Source organism: Myodes glareolus, chromosome 5, assembly GCF_982192425.1.
Source record: "Myodes glareolus chromosome 5, mMyoGla1.1, whole genome shotgun sequence".
NCBI lineage: Eukaryota > Metazoa > Chordata > Mammalia > Rodentia > Cricetidae > Myodes > Myodes glareolus.
The window spans coordinates 58,484,956-58,509,245 of NC_142030.1; the positions used below are offsets into that span (position 1 = coordinate 58,484,956).

Here is a 24,290-nt window from a genome sequence, read left to right on the forward strand (position 1 = left end):
TGGATGTTGGTTCTATGATGACAATTAAGGCAGTCATCAATCTGACTACAGGGCAAGGCCAGTTCAGGCACCCTCTTCACTGTTGCTTAGGGTCTTAGCTGGGGTCTTCCTTGCTAATTTCTGGGAATTTCTCTAGTGCCAGGTTTCTTGCTAGCTCCATAATGGCTCCCTCAATCAATATATCTCTTTTCCTGTTCTCTGTCTTTGTCCTTCCCCCATCTTGAACTTCTCATTCCCTCTATTTCTCCTCCCCCTCCCCTTCTCCTCTTCCCCTTCTCTTCTCCCCTTCCTCTCCCCTTCTGCCTTCCCTTCTCCCCCCACCCCCACACTCCCAATTTTCTCAGGAGATCTTGTCTATTTCCCTTCCCGGGAGATCTATGTATGTCTCTCTTAGGTTTCCCTTTGTTACTTAGCTTCTCTAGAGTCGTGGACTATAGGCTCATTATCCTTTGCTTTACAGCTAGTATCCACTTATGAGTGAGTACATACCATGCTCATCTTTCTGGGTCTGGGTTACCTCATTCAGGATAGATTTTTCTAATTCCATCCATTTGCATGCAAATTTCAACTCTGAGATACCATCTTACACCTGTCAGAATGGCTGAGATCAAAAACACCAATGATAGCTTATGCTGGAAACGATGTAGAGTAAGGAAAACACTCCTCCATTGCTGGTGGGAGTGCAAACTTGCACAACCACTCTGGAAATCAGTGTGGTGATTTCTCAGAAAATTGGGAATCAGCCTACCTTAAGACCTAGCAATACCACTCTAGGGCATATACCCAAGGATGCCCAACCATACTACAAGGGCATTTGTTCAACTAAGTTCATAGCAGCATTTTTTATAATAGCCCGAACCTGGAAACAACCTAGATGCCCCTCGACTGAAGAATGGATAAAGAAAATGTGGTCCATTTACACAATGGAGTACTACTCAGCTGATACAGTTCTTTAGCTGAGGCGCAGGGTGACGCTGTGAACTTCCTCTGGGCTGTCCGGGCCCTGTTCCAGAGGTCACGCAGGTGTTCTAGTTTTGATCCAAGAGTGGAGGGTCAGGCTTAGGGCCTGAGGCTTCAGCCCAATCCCATGGTGCTGGACATTTTCTGATTTCGCGCGGTCACTTTTTGTCAATCCCTCAGAAGGGAGAACTAGATCGCCTGACCTCATGCCGTGTAGGGGAGGAGGCTAGAAGTCCTTGCTGAGCCAGCCTTGACCTTAGAGAAGCCTCCCAAACAGGTCCCTGCGTCTAGGAACAATCCTATGAGCTCCACCTCTGGCTACTGCTGGTCGGGAATACGTGGCCTCTCCTTTGGCCGCTTCCTTAAAGCGAAGGAAAGACGAGAATCAGGGCAAAACGGGGACGCAGTTCCAGAGATGCAGAGGTATCTGCCCGGGAAAGGACAAACTTCTCCCATCCTGGCCAAGAGGGTCAAAGAGCCGCCCAGTTAGCAGTTCCGTGCGTCTCCACAGCTACCTCTAGCGGCTATCATGTCAAACTGCAGTTCCCGAGGCCTCGCTGGCTCTCGGGCCGGCGATCTAGAATACCTGACCGGGTCCCTATCCGCTCCACTTCCAGAGGACTCACAGTGAGGGGGCGTGTCACCAAAGCACACGCGACAGTCGGGACCTTCTCACGGCCGCGTCATTTTCTAGAAAATGTCCGGTTCCCTGCTTCTTCGTTGGTCTTACCAACTGTCTAAGGGCCTTGGGTCATTCACACCCTGATAGATAACTAAGCAATAGCCACTGTCTAGCCTAGTCCTCGACCTAGTCCTGGTGACGCAGCCTAAGCCATTGAGTTGGGATTTGAACACACAATGTGACTTCAGAGCTCACAGAGCCTGCCCCCCCCCTCCAATTTCAGAGAACTACCTGTAAAACAAAACAAAACAAAACCAAAACCAAAACCAAAAATTGGCATTTTCAAACACACGGCCCTTGCTGGTTTGTTTGTTTGTTTGTTTGTTTTCCCACACTACAAACCTTTAAAAAAAACAAAACAAGAGGCAAAGTATTTCTTTAAAGAACCACAGGGACCTCTAGTGTTGCATTCTTGAATCAGAGCTATAGGATCTGGTGTGGAAGTGTGTGGGCAAACGCAAATCCGTGGCTTGGGTATGAAGTTTAAAAAAAAATCACGCTAGTTACTAGGGTTAGAAAGAGAGTACCAGGCATGGCTATATTCTATGAAAGTAAAAGTATTGTCAGCCATGACTTCTCAGTTGATACCTGAGGTAAAGAAACAGGACTTGCCTGTTTAGTGTTTACTGAGTGTTCGTTCTATAGGTGGGTCTCTGTGTGGTTTCTGTGTGTTGGCTTGAAAAAGAAATTGTTTTGAGGCAGAGTCTCTCTCACACATAGACCAGGCTGACCCTGAACCCACGATTCCCCTGCCTCAGCCTTCAGCTTGCTGTGTAACTTGAATTCTCTCTACAAACGGGAGGAAGGGATTATTATTGCCCTCCATTTTACAGAGGGTCTGCAAAACTCTGTGGCTCCCTCCGAAAAGGGTGCTTGTCTGGATGAATCCCTGGCTAAGGCGGAAGCCCCGTGGCAGGGTCAGCACGCTTGAGTTTAAGATGATCTCTCCCCGTGCAAGGCTGCACTGGGAGGCGCACAGTGAGGATGCTACTTGGATTCCCGCGTATGGCAGTTGGTGTCTTCTCCGCTCGCCCCGAGAACAGTGGCGACCATTGCAGCAGAGTCACTGCGCAAAATGATTTGGGAGCATTTTTGCTCATTTGTGCTTTGTCCTGTGAAGTATTGTCCTTTACAGATGCACCCAAATGCTCGAAGAAATAAAGAGACTTATTCAAGACAACGTAAAGTCTGCACAAACTGGGCCAGGCTCCCGGGCCCTTGCAGCCTTGTCTGTGTTCCCAACCTTGAGTTACTTCCTGCTCAGCTGTTCCAGGGCCCCTTCTGCCCAGGTTCTCCTCTCTTTCGCCCTTGTCTGGAATTCTATGCACAGGTACAAAAGTACTTCTTTCTTTTTTGAATTAAATTGTGTGTGTGTGTGTGTGTGTGTGTGTGTGTGTGTGTGTGTGTGTATAAGAGAGAGAGAGAGACTGCACTGTACACAGGAATAATGCTGAGAAAGCCAGCTAGGTGTTTGTTGTGGGAGACTGGAGACTCTAGCTAAGGAGTGTGAGCACATGCACGTGCGTAGTAAGCATCCTCCAAAGTTTGAGTCTATGAGAATCTTAACAGAGTCATGACTTTGGCCATCATCAGTGCCGAGGGCCAAGCTGAGGGCCATAGAGTGTCTCCAGACTGCCCCACAGACTATAAGCAGGCTAAGAGGGGAGTGTTAACTTCATGTCTGTCCTTGCTGTTGAGAGACCTGTGGGCAGATTTGGGCTCATAACAGATTAAAAGTGACTTGGGATCGTCATTAAGAAAGATAAACATTCTACACAAAGAACATTCTAGGCAGATTGAAGAATTAAGGGTGAAAAATTAATTCATAAAAGTGGAAGAAAACCTGAACTGACATTTACCAAATTTCCCAAAAGCAAAGAACTAAATTTAAAGAAAATTAAATACATTAAGGGGAAAATATCCAATTATGTGAATTTGCTTTATGGAAAATTTTAAATCTACTGATTTTGAAATAATTTAAATGGAAAACAGTTTTACCAAGTGTTGACAAACCCTAGAGCTACCAGAAAGTAAATTAAAGGGATTCTCAGAGGATCACTGGACAGTTTACATAAACCTAGAGTCCACTAAGAGGAAAAACAGCTGACAGAACACTTTAAAAACATATTTATTTAGCGTGCGTGTGTGTGTGTATGCATGTGTTAGAGGTATGCACATGCCATGGCTCCTGGTAAGCACAGCACAGCATTGTGCCCCACTGCGTGGGTTCCAAGGACTGAACTCAGGCCATCAGGTTTGGTGGCAAATACATTTACTCGTTAAGTCATCTCATTGGCCCAAACCACTACTTTCTATGTTAGGTATTGTTGGTAACCTAAAACTTGCCAGCTTGAACAACACAGCAGAGGTTTTCCCTGAATCTCAACACAGCAGAGATTCAGCACAGAGCAAGCATTGTGACCATTGTGACATTTGAGTGCAGAGCTATTAGTTGAGTTGATGGCAATCCCTAAAAACAATCTGCAGCGTTCCTGGAAACCATACAACCAAAATGTCAAGAAACTGGGGAGAAGAGGAAGAAAGAAAAACTAGAGATGAGCTCATTGTCTGACCGTGTCCCGTCCTGTCTGGCCGTGCCCTGCCCTGTCTGACCGTGCCCGGCCCTGTCTGGCCGCATCCTGCTCTGTCTGAATGTGTCTGTCTGGCCGCGTCCTGCCCTGTCTGGCTGTTGTCAGTTATTATGACCTCCTCTCAGGAGTCCCCTTCAAAACTCTCCAAGTCCTCTTGGTTCCGACTTCCATCTCCTGGAAAGGGCCAATGACACAGTCCTGGTCAACGACGCATCCTGCCCACAGACATGGCGCATCCTGCCCACAGACACGGCACATCCTACCCACAGACCTGGGCTCAGTCACTGAGGGCCCTCCACTTCTCATTCAGGAGTGACTAGGACCCCAAATATGAAGCGTTCATCCACTTTGTCAGAATTACTGACTGCAATTAAAACTGACAGAGAGAGGCAGTGCTGTGAAGGTGGTGTTCTGAAGGACTGTTTCTTTTTAGGAGCAACAAATTCCTCCTTTTTGTTTAAATTATTTTGATTTGAGTTCCAGTGACAGCAAGACTCCCAGCTCAGGTGCTTATTCTGTAGCCCAGGGATGCTGCCACGAGGACAGATTCTGCCGCTGCTCCGTTGCCCTTGGATACTATGGTTTCTCTTCATACAGATCTCTTGCCTTTTACTAAGTTATGTTTATAAACGATTTCTAGGAATGTAACAAATTCAAAATAAAGTGGAAGCATTGGGATACCCAGTCAGTACTCAGCATGATCCTTCAACAATCCATCTATTGTGAACCACAATATTGTTGAACCACAATATTTCCTATGTGGTTCAACAATAGGAAAGAACCACAAAATACTAGCACCTAGGCTAACTATTGTTGCGGAATGTTATTTTAAGATGTGTTACATTTGTTTATGCTGTGGAATATTTGCTCAATGATGCAAAGATGTGTTGCGTTTTTTTTATGCTGCATTTGTTTAACTCTGTAAAGCTGTGTTACTTTGCCTGTCTAAAACACCTGACTGGTCTAATGGAGCTGAGTGGCCACTAGCTAGGGGAGAGGGATAGGCGGGGCTGCCAGAATAAACAGAGGAGAGGCCAGCAGAAAAAGGAGTGGAGGGTGACAGGGACCAGTCACACAACCACACAGCCGGACACAGAATAAGAAGGAACAGAATAAAGAAAGAGCCCAGAGGCGAAAAGTAGATGGGATAATTTAAGAAAAGCTGGCTAGAAATAAATCAAGCTAAGGCCAGGCATTCACAAAAAGAGTAAGTCTGTGTGTGATTATTTGGGAGCCGGGTAGAGGGGTCCTCAAAAAGCAAAAAGCAAACAACCATGCAAACTATATGGGCTACAAGTCATGAATTTATCTCACATTCCCCCTCCCTCCCTGTCCCCCTCCCTCTCATGGGCATCCTACAATAAAAAGGGAAAAAACAAGAAAACAATTGCTCCATACTCTCTTTGAAACTTACCATTTGTCTTCTCAGATGAAAAAACAGAGCATCTGCTTTAGAGTTTGGAAAACACCATGAAATACTGACCAATAAACTCCCACAGAGCATTACTTTCTCAGCACTAAAACAGCTACAGAATGCGCCGTTAAGGCAAGTTGTCTGCAATTACCTTGCGATTCCTGGTCTGAATGTCACTGAGAAAGACTTGTGATGCTGGCAATCTCGTCAGAACATTTCTGTTTCACTGAACTGTGCATGCCTCAGTTCACAATGGGTCCTCACCCCCACGTAATCCCGAGGGCTTTGAACCTGGACTAGAACGCAGGCGAATCCCATTGTTGGTCTTAGTTTGCTCAGAACAGCGGCCAGGGAAGCATCTGACAAATGCAGCCACTTGGCCCCTGCAGTTTCAGGGTCTCTCCGCCATGACCTCTGAGCACCACGCTCCCGGGACACATCTCTCATTCATCCCTTATCCTAGCTAAGACTGGGGCTCAGTCCCTATCTGCAGCAGGCGATGTGTGAGACCCAAGGACTGAAGCACAGCCGTGGTATGAAGGACCCACCAGCTGAGAAACTGGAGCTGTGTAGGGCACAGTGGCATGTGTTTGCCATCCGGGACTTAGGAAGCTGAGGCAAGAACATCACAGGGCTGAAGACACCTTGGACTACACAGTCTAGAGACACTAAGAAATAGAGGAGAAAACAAAACAAAAATAACCCCACCAAAACCTCACCGCACAACCTGGATCTGCTTCAACAGTAGTCTGTGGTGCCCCCTTGTGGACACTCAGAATGTTTCGGTGACATTCTACAAGTCCAATTATAAAGCTGTGAAGCGTGGACTTCGCCCCGTAGGATAATTGGATCTGACCTGAATATGGAGTTTTTCCACAGTACCAAATGCCAAGGACAGAAATCACAGTGAGCAGGCAGAAAGAGAAAAATCTGGGGAGATGCCCTCAACCCAGTTCTACAGAGCATGCCAAAACCCAAGCCTAGATTCCGACGTTCCCCACATTCTAGGACATGACGAGCTCTCTGCCAGTGGAAAGGAGCGGCGTGATTCCTTCGAGTTCTGGAGCAAGTGGCTGACTCAGGAGTGTGGTTAAACGAGAACACTGGTTGAGTAGTGCACAGTGAAGCAAACATCTGGATCTCCGAAAGCAGTCCAATACACTTCATTAAAATAACGCTTTTAATTGTTAATGACTTGAATGACAAGACTCTGGCTGTTTAATATAATTTTTTTTCTTGAAAAGTCATTTGCTGGATTTGTTTAGTTTATCATCTATTTTTCCAACATTATGGCTCCTATTTAACTTGTTTTTGCTGCCGTAGGGGGTCAGTGGTTTGATACCCCACACTTCATTAAAAGGTCTCTTACGTCATCTGAGATCACGAATACAGAAGACGAAGCTAGACAGTACACCCTCTGAAGAAACATTTTAAAATGTGTTGTTTTTAATTGTGTGTGTGCGAGTGTCTGTGTGTGTGTGTGCTGGTGCCCCCAGAGGCCAGAGGGATTTGATTCCAGAGCTGGGATTCTGAGCAGCTGTGTCTGCCTGAGCCCTGGGCCAGTTCCTCCGCTAGAGCAGTCTGCATCCTTAAATGCTGAGCCGTCCCTCTAGCCCAGAAAGGTTTTTAATGCCATGTTACCATGCTATCTCCCACGGATGGATGGCTGCAGCAGCAGCACCAGGAGCTCTGAGACACAGAACATCAGAGGAAGGCGCGGGCTGTGGTTGGCGCCTGGGCTAATTCCTCTCGTAATTCTTTTAATTCTTCTTTTGAAAAAAAAAAAAAAAAAAAAAATCCAACACAGACAAAATTCCTTGCCTTCTGCAATCCTCTTTTTGTGCAAATATAACATATTGTTTTGGGTTTTTGTTTGTTTGTTTCAGTGGTGGGGCCGAGACCCAGGGCCCCATGCATGCTGGACAAGCGCTCTATCAAGCGAGCTGTACCCAGCCCCCAGCCCATGTGTATATGTTTTGAAGGATGAAGAATAAATATTCAGTGCCTACTTAGGTGGAAGATGAACACAGGAAACATTTCTGACTTCTTTGCTCTGGGTAACTATGACTTTAGAGCGTGAGACATTCACGGAGCTTTGCAGAAGATCCTTTTGCCCTGTGCTGGATCAGCCCTACAAGCAGACGTGAGCAGGAAGTTCACCCCTTCCATCTGAAGGGTCCACACAGGCACTCTATCCGGGACACACCCTCTGCACAGGCTCCAGAGGCAGCTGGGTGAGGGGGTCACCCTTCAGGCGCAGGGGCCATCAGGAATAAGCACCTGGACTTTGGTACCTCAATGGGCAATCTACACCTGGTCTACGTTGCCCATCTATGGGCACCATTGAAGAAAAAACACTGGGGATAGATGAAAGAAAAAGTCCTTGATTAGAATGAATGGCATTTTTCTGTGAAAATGGCTTCAAAACACAAGTTTTAAATCCAGCAACCACATCTTCCAAGAGACCCCACTCTAGGACCAACATTCTGTAAACAGGCAAGCAAACAAGGTCAACCAGCGGGTGGCAGAGTCCGCTGACAGCCCAGGAAAGCTGCAGACAACAACAAGCCCTTAAGTGTGCAGGAACCATCTACGACTCGTTGCTGGTGTGGGTCAGTTCACCATATTCTGCTTCACCTGGAAAGGAAAGAGAGACAGTTGTCGTTATTAGCTGGATGGGCCAGTCTTAACAGTTCATTTGTTCCCAGGAAAGACTAGAGAAACACTCAGGACCTAAAAGTTTAATATTTTAAGTTAATTTCAGTGACTCCCGGTCCTGGTTTTAATAAATGCTGGTCAGGGACCAAGGATAATCTTTTAACGAGCTCCTCTGCTCTTCGTGGATGATTCTGACATCTCGGTGAATGTCACAGTGTGCAAGGAGACCCACTGCCGGCAGGACTTCTTTTGAAACGAATTTCTGAAGGTTTAAAATGAAAAACAAACAAACACAGGGCTGGGGGTGTAGCCCAGTCGAGAGGGCGCTTGCCTGGTATTCACAGAACTCTGAGTTTGATAAACTCAGCAAGGCGGCCCACACCTGTAACACAGCACTCTGGAGGTGGAGGCCGGAGGAGCAGGAGTTCAAGGTTACCCTTGGCTATATAGAGTTTTAGACTAGCCGGGGATACGGAAGACTCTCAAGGGGGGGGGGGCAGAAACCAGAGCTAACACACTATAGGACCCAGCCGTGACAAGCTTAAGAGAGGCCTGAGTCTCAGTAGTTTACCCTGAATCAATACCTGGTTCAGATAAAGCCACAAACTAAGACTACCCAGGCACCACCCAGGAACAGACCGTCCAAAGAAACATTTCAACTGTTGTAGACAGGATCACCTGCCAGCACATATCCATCGCTTTTTAACAGGACACCCCCTAGACAAATGTCAGCCAATCAGGAATCCTGAACCTTAGAAATCCCTCACCCCTACCTTTGCTACTATAAAAACCCAACTCTAACTGAGCTCGGGGCTCTCCGATCACTCCAATATGTTGGACATGCGGAGAGACCAAGTTTGCAAACTTGTGTAAGAATAAAAGCTCTTTGTTTTTACATACAGGACTCGTTCTCCTGGATGGCTTTGGGGGGACCCCATGATCTGGGCATAACATATACAACCAGTCTTGGTAAGAGTCATCCGAGTGGGCCCGTGATAAAGTGAAGCCTAGTTCAGCCCTTCCTGCAGAAAGCTGCCTCCAGGACATCAGCAAATGCATCATGAAGTCCTTCAAACCTTTACTCAACAGCCAAGTTAGCAGACCACCTAGGTCCAGCAACCCAGTGACGCAGGTCATTTAGTTAGGTCTGGTGTCAGCCCTGACCTCCAGGTTCCTGAGTGGACACTTTCTCAGGGCACCATTCCCGTGTCCCAGCCAGCAGCTGCAGGCAGAAGACCCTGTGCTATTTAGAGAAACAGCATCTTCTGAGGTGGATCTGGGCAAATTCCAGAATGCCATGAGGACCCCATTAGTGGCTCCTAAGAACGGACAGACCACAGTCCTCACAGGTACAACTGCACACTCCCCGGACTGTGACTCAGTCCTGGCAGCAAACGGCAGTATGGAGCAAGGAGAAAGTCTCACTCACAGACTGAAGTAGCAATCAGTGGCCAGAGGTACCTGGGGACAGGGCAGTCTTTAGATGCCTTCCTTCCATAGTACTGCACGGCAGGGGACTCCTGGCCCTGCTCTCCCGTCCTCCCCTCAGGACCAGATCAAAGGTTCCCTCTTATCTCTGAGCTGCAGAAAAGCACTTACCCGGCTACATAACAGAGTGTGTGGGGGGTCTATTGTACTCACCGAAAGCATAGACTTATGGGAAAACATAATTTTATTTTGTTATTAAAGTAAGCACTGTCCAGGGCATGTTATTTACACAGAGATAACTGCACTACGGAGATTGTGATGTCCCGGGAAGGAAAACTCTAACCTCAAAGAGCGGCCCATCATTCTTGTTGTCAGTCTCCTTGATAATGCGGTACGTGGTGATAATCTCGGCAATTGCTACCTCCACATCCTATAACGGAGGATGCTTGGCCAGCCCAGAGGAGGGTCAGAGGCCCTGTGCCTCTTCTCCCGCACACAGGGCAGCAAAATCAACACTGGAACGGCTGAGTTCTTCACTCAGACATTTGAAAGACTTTGTTTCAATCAAGTGCCAATCAGCAGCTGCTTCCCCAGCACCTGCTGTGGGCTGGGCCAGGCACTACCCTCAGCTCTGCTCAGAATACAGGAGCAGGAACACAATATAACCCTGAGCTTTGTTGTTAAAAATTACAACCATGGGGGTAGGGTGGGGGCTACATAGTTTCACCTGGGTTGTTCTGTAATGGAATAAGACAAAGGCTACATAAACACTAAGAATTTAAGCTCCTGACTGGGCAGCTTCTGGTTCCACCCCCCACCCCAAGAAATTTCTTTTCCCGAGGTCAGACATTTAGACAAAAACCACCATTATCTCAGGGACTTGAATAAAGTTCCTACTTGCTAAAAAGGAAGTCATTCTTCTCTCCTGCAGGAGGAACTGTGGCTCTTCCATTAACAGGACTGTGGTACCTAAGACAAGGGTAATGCTGCCCCAATGCTACCTTAATCTCTGCTCACAGCCCCACCCCAGCTCGCAAGCCCTTCTCCCTGTTCTCATTTAACTCTAGAAATGCGTTCCCCGTTGCTTCTCCTTGCTTTCCCAGGAGACAGCCTTGGCAATTTGGAATAAACTTCCCTCTCCACCCAAGGAGCGGCTGGCTATTTTGGTTTCTTTACTGCACCCATTTTCATTCAGGCACGACATATAAATTTGAGTATCCTCATCCATCTCCCTACAGAGCTGTCAGTCATTACAAACAGGAAGTGAACTAAAAATGAACTTGGAGTGGCAGCCTCAGCAACACCACCTGGTTCAGAGTCCCTGGCTCTGCAGCTAGGATGCTTGCGTTTGTATCCCAGCACTGCCACCTCCTGGCGGAAAGGCATTGAGCAAGCCTGGCATTTCTTGGCCAGGTGCTCCATTTTACAGCCTGGGGATTACTGCTTGCTTTGTCCGGGTGTGGTGAGAAACTAATCACGTGAAGCATAGCACCGACCGGTAAAACATGTTTAACAGACTCTAGCTGCGACTGTTAGTATCATTATCACCTCTCAAGCTTGCAGATGTCATACATAGCCAAATTCTTATTGCCACTTAGGAAACACTCTGTCCCCTGAACTTTGACCTCACTCCAGATCTGATCGTCCTCTTCTTCCCATCCCAGTTCATCTTTGGAGCCTGTTTCTCGGCTGCTTTCAGACAAGATGGTACTGGGGACCAGACCATGGACTGCTGAGCTATGTCTGCAGCCGTTGGCAATTTTACTATTTTTCTTTTACAGTGCTGAGATTCACACACAAAGCCCCAGGACCCAGCTGCTGAACTTACACCTCCAGCACCACCCCCATCTCCTTTCTCTCCCTTTGGTCCAAACTTCATTACCTCCAGAGGAATAAACCACATCTCCCCACAGGCATCCCGGTGATGCTGGCAGGAAAGGGTCACTTGCTCAGACTCGGATGTGGTCTGTGCGCAGGCCAGAGCAGCAAGCCTGGTGCTTAGACAGTCCTCCCAAGCCATTCGTACTGTCTGCAGTGCCACAGGCACAGCCCTAACACTGGACCTCAACCCCGTGGCCAGGGGGAGTTCATGGGGGTCAGTGACTTGAGTGGAACTCCCCCCACCTTTCCACTGAGCTCGAAGTGAAATCTGTTATTCCTTCAGGGATGATGGCGAATGACAAACCATAGAGGCGACAGGGTATCTGCGACCGTCTCCAACAGCAATGGGGAAATCAAAGATCCCTTGCAATTGTGCTATGATTATGGGGTGGTAAACGTCTCCGCTACTTTGAGGGTTACGGGCTCATGACTAGATTCCCCCTTGTTTGTTTTTCTTTGAAACACAGTTTCATGTAACCCAGGCTGGCTTCAACCTCACCACGTAGCTGAGGCTGGCCTTGAATTTCTAATCCACGTGGTTGTCTCTGCCTCCCAAGGACTGGGGTTACAGCTGTGTGTCATTACTAGATTTTTGTTTTGTTTTTCAGGACAGGATTTCTCTGTGTAACAGCTCCAGCTGTCCTGGAACTCACTCTGTAGACCAGGCTGGCCTCGAACTCACAAAGATCCGCCTGCCTCTACCTCCCAAGTGTTGGGATTAAAGGCGTGTGCCACCATTGCCCAGCATCATTACTAGATTTTGCACTATTTAATGTTAATTCAAAGGCTTACCAATGCTGTATCACACATTTAAAAAGTATTTTCTAGATATATTTTAAGAGCTGTCCTTTATTTGTTTGGTTGATCTTACTATATATAGCTCTGGCTGTCCTAGAACTCACCAAGACTTCCCCCTGCTTCTGCCTCCCAAGTGCTGGCATTAAAGGAACGCACTACTGTGCCTGGCTTCTTTTGTAATCCTATGTATTTTATTATTTTAAGAGTGGATCCTATATTATGCAAGGGTCAACATCATAAGAAACGTTAAATGCCCTTGCCTTGGGAGGCTGGGAAGGGTGATGCTGGACAGGAGAGAAATCACTTACTGCAATGTGACATTAAAATATTCTTCAGGTGTCACGACTTTCGGTCCACCAAAGTAGTCCAAGACCCAGATGTTGGTTATATTTAACTTTGCAAAGAACCAATTATGGCTGGAAGGCCAAGTCTTCATCTCAGGGTGTCGCAGGAATAATGAATTCTTCGCATAGTCTGCTTCCTTCTCGTTCACCTGAAGGATAAACAGGGGAGAAGCAGTCTGACACATGGATTTCTCCTTTGCTAACAACGCGTGGTTCTCACACCACACACCCTGCCTGAGAACTTATTCAGCTGCAAATCCTGGTCTTAAGACTCAAGAGTAAATGGAAGCTTGGAGAAAATTCAAACTTGTAACAACACATGCATCAAAACAGACTGTAAGGATCGAGATTCGGTGCTCAACAGTAATCCTGAGCTACCCCTGTACCTGGCTCAGACGCACTATAATGTCACCTGGACCTGAGAGTAGTGTCCCACTCACCCCAGGATCTATCTGCACATGTGAAAAGCATGTGTGTGAAGGGTGAACGTGCGGAAAAGTAACACAATGGGACCCAAGAGCATGTGTTACTTCCTGGCTTGCGCCTGTCAGTCAAGGACACCACCCACAGAGATATACCCACGGAGAATGTCCAGACCTGAAGTCACAAAGGCCAGAAAGCAAATCACTGGCTCAGCAATAAAACTATATACGTGGGGCTAGAGAGATGGCTCAGCAGTTAAAAGCACTGGCTGCTCTTCCAGAGGTCCTGAGTTCAATTCCCAACACACCCACATGGTAGCTCACAACTGTCTGTAACTCCAGTTCCAGGGCATCTGACTCTCACACAAATGAACATAAAATATTAATAATAATAAAATAATTTTTTTTAAAAAAGATTTATGTACAAGACACCTGTCCACTGGAATTCCATAGATCTTTTTCTGTTTGATTTTAGAGATGGGATCTCACTATGAAGCCCTAGCTGTCCTGGAACTCACTATGTAGACCGTGCTGGTCTTAAACTCACAGAGATCTGCCTGACTCTGCCTCCTGGGTGCTTGGATTGAAAGCATGCACTACCACACTCAGCACTGTTGATCTTATCTAACCTCTTCTCTCCAGCACTCAGCCCAAACTGTCCAGACATACTTCCAGTTAGTAACAGGCACCCCTCTTGTTGGTATCAAACATGGGAACATGGAACTTTCATAAAACTAGAGACCAATGGTTCTGTATGAGCAGATATTTAACAAGAGTGTTTTTACACAGAATCTTCCAAATGTGACATGTTTGGCTTTAAGACATAGGTTCTTTGTCCCCTAAGAGCCCTACTGAACACCTACGTGATGGACCCCCGCCAGAGCCTTAGTTCTTGGACTCACTGTATGTGTGAGAATGTGTTCTTACCGCGCACCCACTAACAAATCAATTGCATGTTATTCTTCAAAGACTCTTTCCTTGTTTCTAATACCATGATGTTTTTCCAGGTCCATCTCTCCTCATGGAAGTCACCACTCACCTTGGTCACAGTTCCTGACAGCATTATATGAACACACAAGGGACTCTGGGGATCAAACCCATGTTTCCTACAGAAGACAGTCTGTGCCAAAGACAGTGTCAGCGTAGCCTCTGGATGTTCCTGCAGAGAGAGAAAAACGAAGAGCTTTGCATGTGACCTGCAGTTTCTGGAGAGGTACAGTGCAAGCTGCAGACATACCATCCCTCTATGTATTGCACTTACACGAAACAGTGAACTAACTGCAAGCCTCCCTGGACAAGGGAAAAACAGTCCACGGGCGGAGACCGGTCCTGATCACCACCAAGTGTGTGTGGAGAGGTGTCAGGCTTTAAATTAACAATCTACAGGGAATGTTTTAGCATATCTGTTCTTATCTGTTCCATAATTGTCAGAAGTATAAATACAGTATCCCCCAAACCAGGGCTGTTGATAGTCCCCACTTAAATATCTACAGGGTCAAACTCTAATAAGAAACAAAACAAAACAGTTCATAAAAAGCCGCAGCTGTTTGAACAGCCTAATTACACAACTTAAACAAGAGAGTAGCTGAGTCACGCTGCAGGGTTATCTCGTGACTGCAGAAGTTGTCACGTGAGCTCCAGAAGGGAGAGTGCTTATTCCCCTCCCAGCTTCTGTAACAGAGAATTCTTCACTCTGATTCAAACACAAAGGCAGAAAGACTCAATTCCTTCCTCTCCAGAACCCAGCATCCTTCCACAAGACTGCAAATTCACAACTGCCTTCACCCCGAGTGGTTTTGGGGTGAACTTTCCTATTTCACAATGGCCCACCAAAAACACGGAGTCTCAGAGACTCTCAGGAAAGAGGAAAACAGAAAGGGCTCAGACGGCAAAAGCGTGTACCGCTCTCCCACGGGGCCCAAGTTCGGTTCCAGCACCCACGTCCAGGGGCTCACAACCACTTGTAACTTCAGTTCCAAGGGATCTTGTCTGGCCTACGAGGGTGCCCACACACAGAGCCACACATACACACAGTTAAAGATAAAGTCAATCTTGCTGGACATGGTGGTGCATACCTTTACTCCTAGCTAAAATATTTGCTGTCTTCAAGCTGTTAGACGAGAGGAGCTCCCACTTCCACTCACCCCCTCCCTCAAAAAGGAAAACCAAGGGAGAGAGCTCAGGTAAAGTGAATTCCAGATCTGGTTGAGAAGTCAGACATAAGCCAAATCAGGACTGGAGCAGGAAGGTGTATTAAAGCAGTGGGAATGTAGACTGGGAAAGTGTAAGACTCCATAGCCATAACAGAGAAAGCCAATGTAAGGGAAAAGCCAAGGGATGGAGGGGCCGGGGAGGAGGTGAGCACTGCTCAAAGACTCCTCGCTCAGGAGTCTAGGTTGGTTTTCGCAGGTCTCCTCAAGCAGTGCTTTCCAAAATTCCCTATAATCTGTTAAGATGATAATTCTGCACCCAAGGTTTTATTTATTTTACTATTTGTGTGTGTGCGTGCCTGTGTGTCCATGTGCATGCACGTGTGTTCCCATGTATGTGGGCAGATGTGGGTGTGAAGTCAGATGACACTGGATGTCTTCCTTGATCAACCTCTACCTTATTTCCTAAAGCAGGGAGGGTGTTTGTTCAGCCCAGAAACTCCCTGTCTTCACCTGCCGAGCAGGGGGATTACTGGCCGACAGGTTGGCTTTCTACGTGGGCACCAGGGATCTGAACTCTTGACACCTGCATGTCAAGCTCTTTTCCTGACGAGCCATCTCCCCAGCTCCCACACCCGGGTGAGAAACACTTCAGGTGATTCTTTTATTTTATTTTATTTTATTTTATTTTTTTCCAGGTGATTCTTGAGTAGCAGTGGGCTGCGCTGGTTAAGCCCCTTGTGCGTTGGGCAACACTGTGAGTATTTTGCTACGGTAAGTCTGGTGGGCAGGGTGGTCCAGAAGTTTAAGAGTTGTTTGAAAACTTCTTAGATGGAAGTGGTGAGGACTTAGCCTAAGCACAGGGTCAGTGAAGGGGAAGGAGCGGAGATGGAAACAAAGGAAGCAGAAGAAAAGCCGAGGGGTTTGGAGCGACAGCAAAAATTCTAACATGTTTGTTGAGAAAATAACAACTCCACACTTCAGGACGCTGACGGTCAAGGGGGGACGGTTTCCAAGAAGAAGAGGGAAATGGAACTCCTATCTGACAGATACTAAATGAAGGCAATCATTTAGTCTGGTGAGGTCCAACATGAACACAAATGTGGAAGTAAATCCTAAGCAGAAGGAAAACCATGACAGTGCACATAATATCTAAAGTATCAAAAGAACCAAGGGGTTAGAAACTGACTTGTTTTTTAATAGGTCAAAGGGTAAAAGAAATCAGGAATAACCTGGTCATATTGCAGGAGAGAAGTGCCAAGAAGGAAGGAAAGATAAAAAGGATTTTGTTTTGTTTGAGATAGGACCTTATATAGTCCAGTCAGGCCTTGAACTCTCCAGATATCAGAGAATAACTCTGAACTGCTAACCCTTCTGCACCCACCTCCCAAATACTGAGACTATAGGCCTGCGCCACCAAGCCTTTCTGTAACACTGGGATACAGCTCAGAGCTTCCAGCATCCTAGGCAAGCACTATCAATTTTACTTTTGACTCGCTGGCTCTACAGCCCAACTTGCTACTGTATTATCAACAAGCATTGACAAATTCTTCCTATAAACATTTACTATACAAAACATTACACACTAGACAAGAGGAACGTCCCGAAGGGAAGTAGACTCAAAACCTCACAACTTGTCTCTGAGGGCGATGCCTGGCATTTTACATGGCAGAAGTGGTCTCAAGCCCGAGTCTTGTTCTTCTAACGCTAATGCGATGGCATGAAGAGACTCTCGGTGGTTGGAATCAATTAGAAGAGCAGAGCAGATGCCAACTCTGGCTGGCTAACTGAGTCAGCATCCATCACGTTCATATCATGAACACTGACAAGCTCACATCTTTTCAATACATCACAGGAACTGAAACCTTGGGTGGGCTCCTCACATCTGCCCCTTTTCTTTCCTTTTTTTTTCAAAGATTTATTTATTTATTAAGCATACAATGTACTGCTGGCAAGAAAGGCACCAGGTCTCATTACAGATGGTTGTGAGCCACCATGTGGTTGCTGGGAATGGAACTCGGGACCTCTGGAAGAGCAGCCAGTGCTCTTACCCTCTGAGCCATCTCTCCAGCCCACACCTGCCCCTTTTCTACACGTGAAGTAGTTCACTGGCGTCTTACCCCGATGGCCATCAGCTAGGTGGCCACAAGTGAGCCCCACTAGCTCTAAATCTCAGTGTCCTCGTTTCTGCAGTGAGGATGATACCACTACTCCCTGGACACCTCACAAATATAAATAAGATCACAGGTAATAGTGATGCTCGATCTGTCCCCTTCCTGGCAGAATCATCAGCGAGGGTTTAAGGGAACACAGGGCACTGTTTCAGGGGAAAGTGGCCTAGTAGTGAGTGCATTTCGAGACCCCTTCTCAAGAGACCTGCGGGTCATTCGAGTGCCACCCCTGGAGTAGAGGGAGCCTGTAAACAGCGGATGCCTAAAGGAGTGAGGAGGGCTGGGAAGAAGGAAATGGGGAATTGGGGTGAATATATCTGGGCTGGAAGGGGCAGCGGCTTCTATTCTTTTTGTTTCTCAGAAAATATAACCCTGCCCCCACTCTCAGGGCTGTTAGATCTTCTGATTTTTTCACGATGGTTAAGACACTTTAAATGTTAGAGTGCAGATTCTATTTGCTATTTATCATGCATCTGTGGTGTGCGTGTGCGTGTGTGTGTGTGTGTGTGTGTGTGTGTGTGTGTTCATGTGTGGAGAGTGCAGGTGTACCACAGGTGCACATGTGTTAATGAGTGCATGGTGTGGCCCAGAGGTCAACTATGGATGTCACTTCTCAGAAGCTAGAGCCATCCAACTTGTTTTTTAAGACTTGAGACAAGGTCTCTCCCTGGGGCCTGAAGCTCACTGACTTGGCTAGGCTGGCTGGACAGGGAGCTGTGTCCAGTGAGGATCACAAGTACCTACCTTCACACCTCGCTTTTTAAATGGGTAACGAAGACCAAACGGTCCTCAAGCTTTCCTGGCACGTACTTTACCAACTGGGCTATTTCCCCAGCCCCATACAATCGCAGTGTGAAAAGACAGCCTAGGCCTGGAGAGATGGCTCAGCGATTAAGAGCGCTGACTGTTCTTCCAGAAGTCCTGAGTTCAGTTCCCAGCAATCACATGGTGGCTCACAACCATCTATAATGGGATCTGATGCCCTCTTCTGGCATGCAGGTGTACACTCATATATGAAATATAAATTTATAAAATTTAGAAAAGAACAAAACAGAACTCTGTGTAGGCTGAAGGAAACTGGCCTCTGGGTTCATGGGTCCCAGTCTGTGTCTTGTTCTTTGAAGACAGGTGGATCTGAGGTGAGCTAGAGTCGGCCCCCTGGTTTTGCATATTGCTTAACCTCATGGCATCATGGGAATAGTCAAACCTACTTCTAAGAGTTACTCCAAGAGATATAAATGCAAATGAGTGGAAATGAAAAGCTCTTGGCACATGGCACCACGCGTGCTTGATTAAAAAGTCCGTTTCTCTCATCTGACTTTTACAAGCATGCAGTGTCTTCCCGGCTTTGCCCCAAGCCAGGCTCCATTTCAGGCACCTGTGTGGCTCTTCCCTCTCAGCTCGTGTTTCACAGCTTATCCTGGTCAGAGAGTAGGCAAAGGACAAAGAGGAGCCAGCCCCTCCAAGAGTCGGGCTCTCTATTGAGGCCACTATGTTTCTGTAGTCAGTCCAAAGAAGGCAGTCAACCTTAACGTCGGGTAGTAGTTTCTCACTGCTGATAGGAAAGGTCTGGAGCGAGAGGAGAGAGGAACTCTGAAATCACACAAGCCAAATGCTAAATAACTAGCCAACGATCTGTATGCTTTGTAAAGCCTTTGAATAACAAGCGGCCCGTGCAGAGACTGTCCCTTAAGACGACTCATGACAATCGGAAGGGCGTGAAGTCCTCCAGGTACTAGCAAAGAATTTATCCCAAGTGTTTAGAACACTCATCAGGCGAGTAGGAACTTTCTGGAGTTGCCCAACATCTGGAATCCCCGCCCAGCTAGCGCCGGCCAGAAGGGGCACAGTCATCTGAGCTGGGTTCAAAATTCTTATCTCTAAGACGCACGCGCTCCGCAGCGAACTAAACTTCAGAGGTTCACTCCCTGGTCTGCCTGCGGCGCTCCGGCTCACCTGCAAGTCGCTCACTAGTTGCTGCATTGGGCTCAGGTACATGTAGGGCACGCCGCTGCCTGCGCCCGGGGGACCGTCACTGAAGGAGATGACGTCCGCGAAGGACCTGCCGCGCACCGCCTCCAGCGTGGAGATAGTGGCCAGCGCGCCCCAGTCCGAGACGTGCGTCACGAAGCGGGCCACGCGCGGCGCGTCTTCGCGGGGTGGCAGCGGAGGCAGTCGCCAGCCCATGTCCCAGTCCCCGTGGTCCAGGCCCCCGCGACCCCGGGCCGGTGACACCAGTAATGCCACCAGCGCTGGCGCCAGAAGGGCGGCGAGCAGGGAGCGCGCAGGCCCGAGAGCAATGCCAGCCATGGCGGCGTCTGCAGAGTCCCTGCCCTACGACCTGACACTGTAGGGTAACTAGAGCCCGCCAGGGTCCCGCCCCTCCGAGGGGGCCAATCAGAGATGAGCAGGCCGAAGGGGGCGTGGCCCCCGTGCAGCCGGATTCACGGACTCAAAACACTATACACTCTTTCGTGCTCAGCTCCTTAAAGATTGCGAGTTTGCGCCAGAGTCTTTTTTTTCTTATACAGACGGATAAGCGAGGTTTAGAAGAAATTAAATAACTTGCCTAAATCACGCAAAAGGCGAATTTCTTCTCTCACGCACCACCTTTTTAAATGTCTTTTAGTATGCGTGCCTGGCAACTGAGAGAAAGAGAGTTTTCTATGTATGCTGTTGTCTGTTTAATCCACTGTTTTTTGTTGTTTTGGGGTTTTGTTTTGTTTTTCGAGACAGAGTTTCTGTGTGTAGCCCTGGCTGTCCTTGGAACTCATGCTGTAGACCAGACTGGCCTTGAACTCGCAGAGATCCACTAGTCTATGCTCCCCAAATGCTGGGATTAAAGGCCAGCGCTCCACCCCTGCAAGGCCTGTTTACTCACTGTTAGCAAACAAACTTCCTTGTGGTAAAAAGCAGAAGTATGGAACTGGAGGAACTTACAAACTGCTGGCCCAGGAGTGTCCTCAGATAAAGCCACTCAGAGATTATTGATTTCCAGTATCCCACTCAGGACTTTGAGTGCCTGTTTGAGACCTGTTAAATCATCTAGCTTGGTTAAATTCGTGGCTTCATGCATTCTTTGTTCTGGCTGTTATAATTTAAGACAAAGTGCACCAGAGAAAGACGCCATGCAACAGAGCTCACATGGAGGGTTTTTGTTTGTTTGTTTGTTTGTTTTGTTTTGTGTGTGTGTGTGTGTGTGTGTGTGTGTGTGTGTGTGTGTTTTAATGGAGGGGGGAAGAGTGGGAAAAGGGAGAAGGGGAAGGGAGAGACCAGCCTCTGGGGACAGGAGCAGCAGAAAAAAAGAGAGACAGAGACACACAGAGAGAGAAGAGGGAAAAGACAGTAAGTGGGCAAAGTCCACCTTTTATAAGGGAACAAAGTGAAAGTTCACAGGGGGCGCTCTTAGGACCTAAGGGCAGGCCAGTACAGATGACTGAATACTAACATTGGCAGGTTCTCCTATCCGTTCTGGTCTCCATTCCACTACCCCGAGGAGTTAGAAACGTGTGCATACAGCCTGGCCCACATCCTTCATCATTTGGCCACTGTTAGAACATAGAACCTTTGAGCCCCGCCCCATAACCTGAATCAAGCCACGACTCTCCCTAGGTGGGAGTTATGAAGCAGTCTGTGCAGGGACTTGACAGTTTTTCTCTGCTTATAGTGCCTGTCTCCTTATCACAGAGACCACACTGAACTAGATCATGAGATGGAAACATCCTGCCACCTCTAGAAGGTTGTAAAGATCAGGCTTGCCCTTTATTCTTCTTAGCTTATGGTACCTGGCTCCTTATCACGTAGGCCACACTGAACTAAACTATGGGATGTGAAACTTCTTGCCACCTTTAGAAGGTTATAAAAATCAGGCTTGCCCTTTATTCTAGGGATTGGTGAGAGACTCTGCAGGGACATGCAGCCTCCCCACACCTCCCCACGCCCACCCCTCGGCTTGCCTCTCCCACCCACCACCTCTCTCTCTCTCTCTCTCTCTCTCTCTCTCTCTCTCTCTCTCTCTCATATTCACACTCTTTTTTTTTACATTTATTTTTGTTTTATTGGTGCTTTGCCTGCATGTATGTCTGTGTGAGGGATAGGATCCTGGAATGACATTACAGATTGTTGTGAGCTGCAATGTGGGTGCTGGGAATTGAACCTGGTTCCCCTGGAAGAACAGCCAGTGCTCCTAACCCCTGAGCCATCTCTCCAGTCTTCATGACACTCTTCTCCAGGCTTTAAAGGGAAGCCTCTCCAATTCACACTCTATTGTGTTTAATCATCATAAATTATGCTGTTCTGACTCCCGCTGTCCCTCACACCTCCAGGTCCTGAACTCCTACTAAACTCTAAAAGGAATTGTGTCTGCTTCCTTTGCCAACAGACTCCTGCTATTCATCTCTTGCGGCAGTCACATCTTTTCAAATTTTAGTCCTTTTGATCTGGCCTCAGGTGTATGAAGGACTCTAGTAGGCCGGAGCAAGACAAACAAGGCTTTGGCAGGCCTTGCCCTTCCCTCCTCCTTCCTAAACCACAGACTACATTCCTAAAGCTAGCCACCAAGGTTAATTCCCTTATCTGGCTACTTACTCTTGGAGAGGCTGACGGCCAAGGGCCAGCTATCAAAGTATTGAAGTTCAGCAATCAGAAGCTCCCTTTTGGCTGTCCTAACTAACATACTCAATCAAAACAAACCAACTCACCCTAATTCGGGGGGGGGGGTCCCTCTTCCCTTTATAAACTGCCATTTGCCTATGGGCCTAGGCTGTCTCCTCCCTATCCAGACACAGTTCTTTGTGTCCCACTCTCCCCTTCCACCCCCCAACAAATACCCCTTCCCCTTACTGTCTTGTTCCTCCCCTCCTCTTCTCCTTTGTCCTCTATCTTCGTGTTTGTCTATCATTCCCTGCCCTTTGTCCCTCTGAGGCAAATAAATCTCCTTTGTGCTAAGAACTTGGTCTTGGTGTGCCCTGTGCCAACTCCAGCCCTTGCAGTGTGTACTTTAGTGTTAACAAAGGCCGTACGGTGGTACCAGTGTGAGGATTTGCCAGTGTTAATCGGGAGATACCTGACCTTCCCAGGCTTCATTGCTTGGCTGAAGTAGTTTCCATCAGAGCTGTGAGCCAGTCATGCGAACCAGTGTGGGCAACAGGTAACTGAGCCAAATTCCCACCTCCACTTCCTGTCTGAAGGCCAGCCTCCCTACCTTCCGCCAACTTCTGAGGCTATTCAGCAGAACATGACCCTGCACTCTGAACAAGAGCCCACAGTTCCCTCTGGTAACCAGTCTGTGCCACACTGATTTCCACATTTAGCTAAGAGTGGTGTCAACAATGCTCAGTCCAAGATGACTTGCTTTTCAGCCAGAGTTTAGGAGAACCTCAAACTAAGTGGAAAACTAAGCAGGAGCCATTTCAAGGGAAGAAAGTCCGGGACCCACCTTAAAAAAAATTTATAAATAGTTTGAGTACTTGTCCATTAGAAACAGCTCATCCTCAGTGTGTTAAGGAAAAGGTTCACACAGACGAATTTGGAGTTCCAACCGCAAACCTACCACTAGCAAGTCAAGTGTCCGTTCTCTTTCACCTCACTGTTAGATCTCAATCATCCTTGTTCAGAATTAGGAGTTGAAAGCTAGTCATGGTGGTGCCTGCCTTTAATCCCAGCACCTGGAGGTCAGAAGCAGGTGCATCTTTGTTGAGTTCAAGGCCGGGCATCACTACAGAAACCTGGCACTCTTGCTCCTGGCCCCAAAGAGAAAAGGGAATCGGGTTAGCTGCTGCTTTAGACTCTTCCTCCCTGTTTTCCTGTTAGAGGCAAAATATGAGACTTTTTAAAGTTTCAGTCTACAGACTGTTTACAAGAGGATAAGCTACTTTTCATTTATTGATCTATCTCTTACTGCTGACACACAAAATAGCAAGAGGTTTCTATTACAGTTCCAACACAAAACAAGTGCTTAGAGCTTGCTCTCACGTGTCACACTGGGAAAATAAGGTCTACAAACCCCCCAGGAGTTAGGTACATCTCCACAGATTTTATCCTTATACTTGGTGTTCCCGGGGCCCCAAACACGTGTCATTCTGTACTGCCTGTCTCCTATGTGCACCTCAGTGAATCAGAAGTCGCTCTACAAGAGTGCCCTTGACCCCAGCTTCTTTTTTTGTTAATTTTATTATTTCCTGTGGATGAATGTGTGTACACGCACCACACACACACACACACGTGCACATACACACACACACGTGCACATACACACACACACACACACACACACACACACACACATGATGGTGCCCTCAGACTAGAAAAGAGCCTCGGAGGCCCTGGAACTGGAGTTATAGACAGTTCTGAGACATTTGGATGCTGGGAGCCAAACCTGGGTCCTCTGCAAGGGCAGCCTCGACTACTGAGCCATCTCCCTAGTTCCAAAATCCTAGCTTCTTGTGTGGTGATCATGAAAATTTTGACAATAGTAAAATTAGTTGAAAATTAAGCTTATAATGAATCTGAGGCCTTTTTGGTAGTGTGTATCTGTGTTTCATCAAGACTTCGCGATAATCTTGATCTGAAGCACACAACATGCACATTTCATGCTCAATGCATGAGTCATCATACTGCAAAATGCCCACAGACACTGCCTGAAGCACCTTGGCTCCAGTTGCAGATTAATGCATGCTAAAATTGCAAGGTTTTTTACTGGATGTGCAAAGTTGTTTCCCCTTTATAGAACAGAAAAAATTGTTTGATTATGGAAGACAAAGGCTTCTTACCATTGTTCCTTATCATGTTAA

The 24,290-nt window shown here is 47.3% G+C and overlaps 1 protein-coding gene across 2 annotated transcripts; it reads right to left on the bottom strand.

The window, feature by feature from the left end:
- Positions 1–6,809: 6,809 nt before the first annotated feature.
- Creg1 (cellular repressor of E1A stimulated genes 1) lies at positions 6,810–19,832 on the bottom strand. 2 transcript variants are annotated; one of them, XM_048420986.3, is made up of 4 exons: positions 19,456–19,829; positions 14,218–14,337; positions 12,721–12,905; positions 6,810–8,284 (listed from the first exon to the last, which is right to left on the bottom strand). In XM_048420986.3, exons 1-4 carry the CDS (start codon positions 19,807–19,809, stop codon positions 8,281–8,283), a joined length of 663 nt encoding a protein of 220 aa, XP_048276943.2. In that variant the 5' UTR covers positions 19,810–19,829; the 3' UTR covers positions 6,810–8,280. The 2 variants fall into 2 exon arrangements, with proteins under 2 accessions (XP_048276943.2, XP_048276945.2); XM_048420988.3 differs by lacking the exon at positions 6,810–8,284 and having other exon boundaries at positions 12,717–12,905; positions 19,456–19,832.
- Between the last annotated feature and the right edge of the window lie 4,458 nt (positions 19,833–24,290).

What these genes read in the sequence shown, in the direction of transcription:
- Creg1 (XM_048420986.3), bottom strand. Translation starts at nt 19,809, where the DNA reads ATGGCTGGCATTGCTCTCGGGCCTGCGCGCTCCCTGCTCGCCGCCCTT. An exon ending in AACTAGTGAGCGACTTGCAG is followed by an intron (nt 14,338 to 19,455) that starts GTGAGCCGGAGC and finishes CTCTCTCTGCAG; the next exon opens with GAACATCCAGAGGCTACGCT. An exon ending in TGTCAGGAACTGTGACCAAG is followed by an intron (nt 12,906 to 14,217) that starts GTGAGTGGTGAC and finishes TTTATCCTTCAG; the next exon opens with GTGAACGAGAAGGAAGCAGA.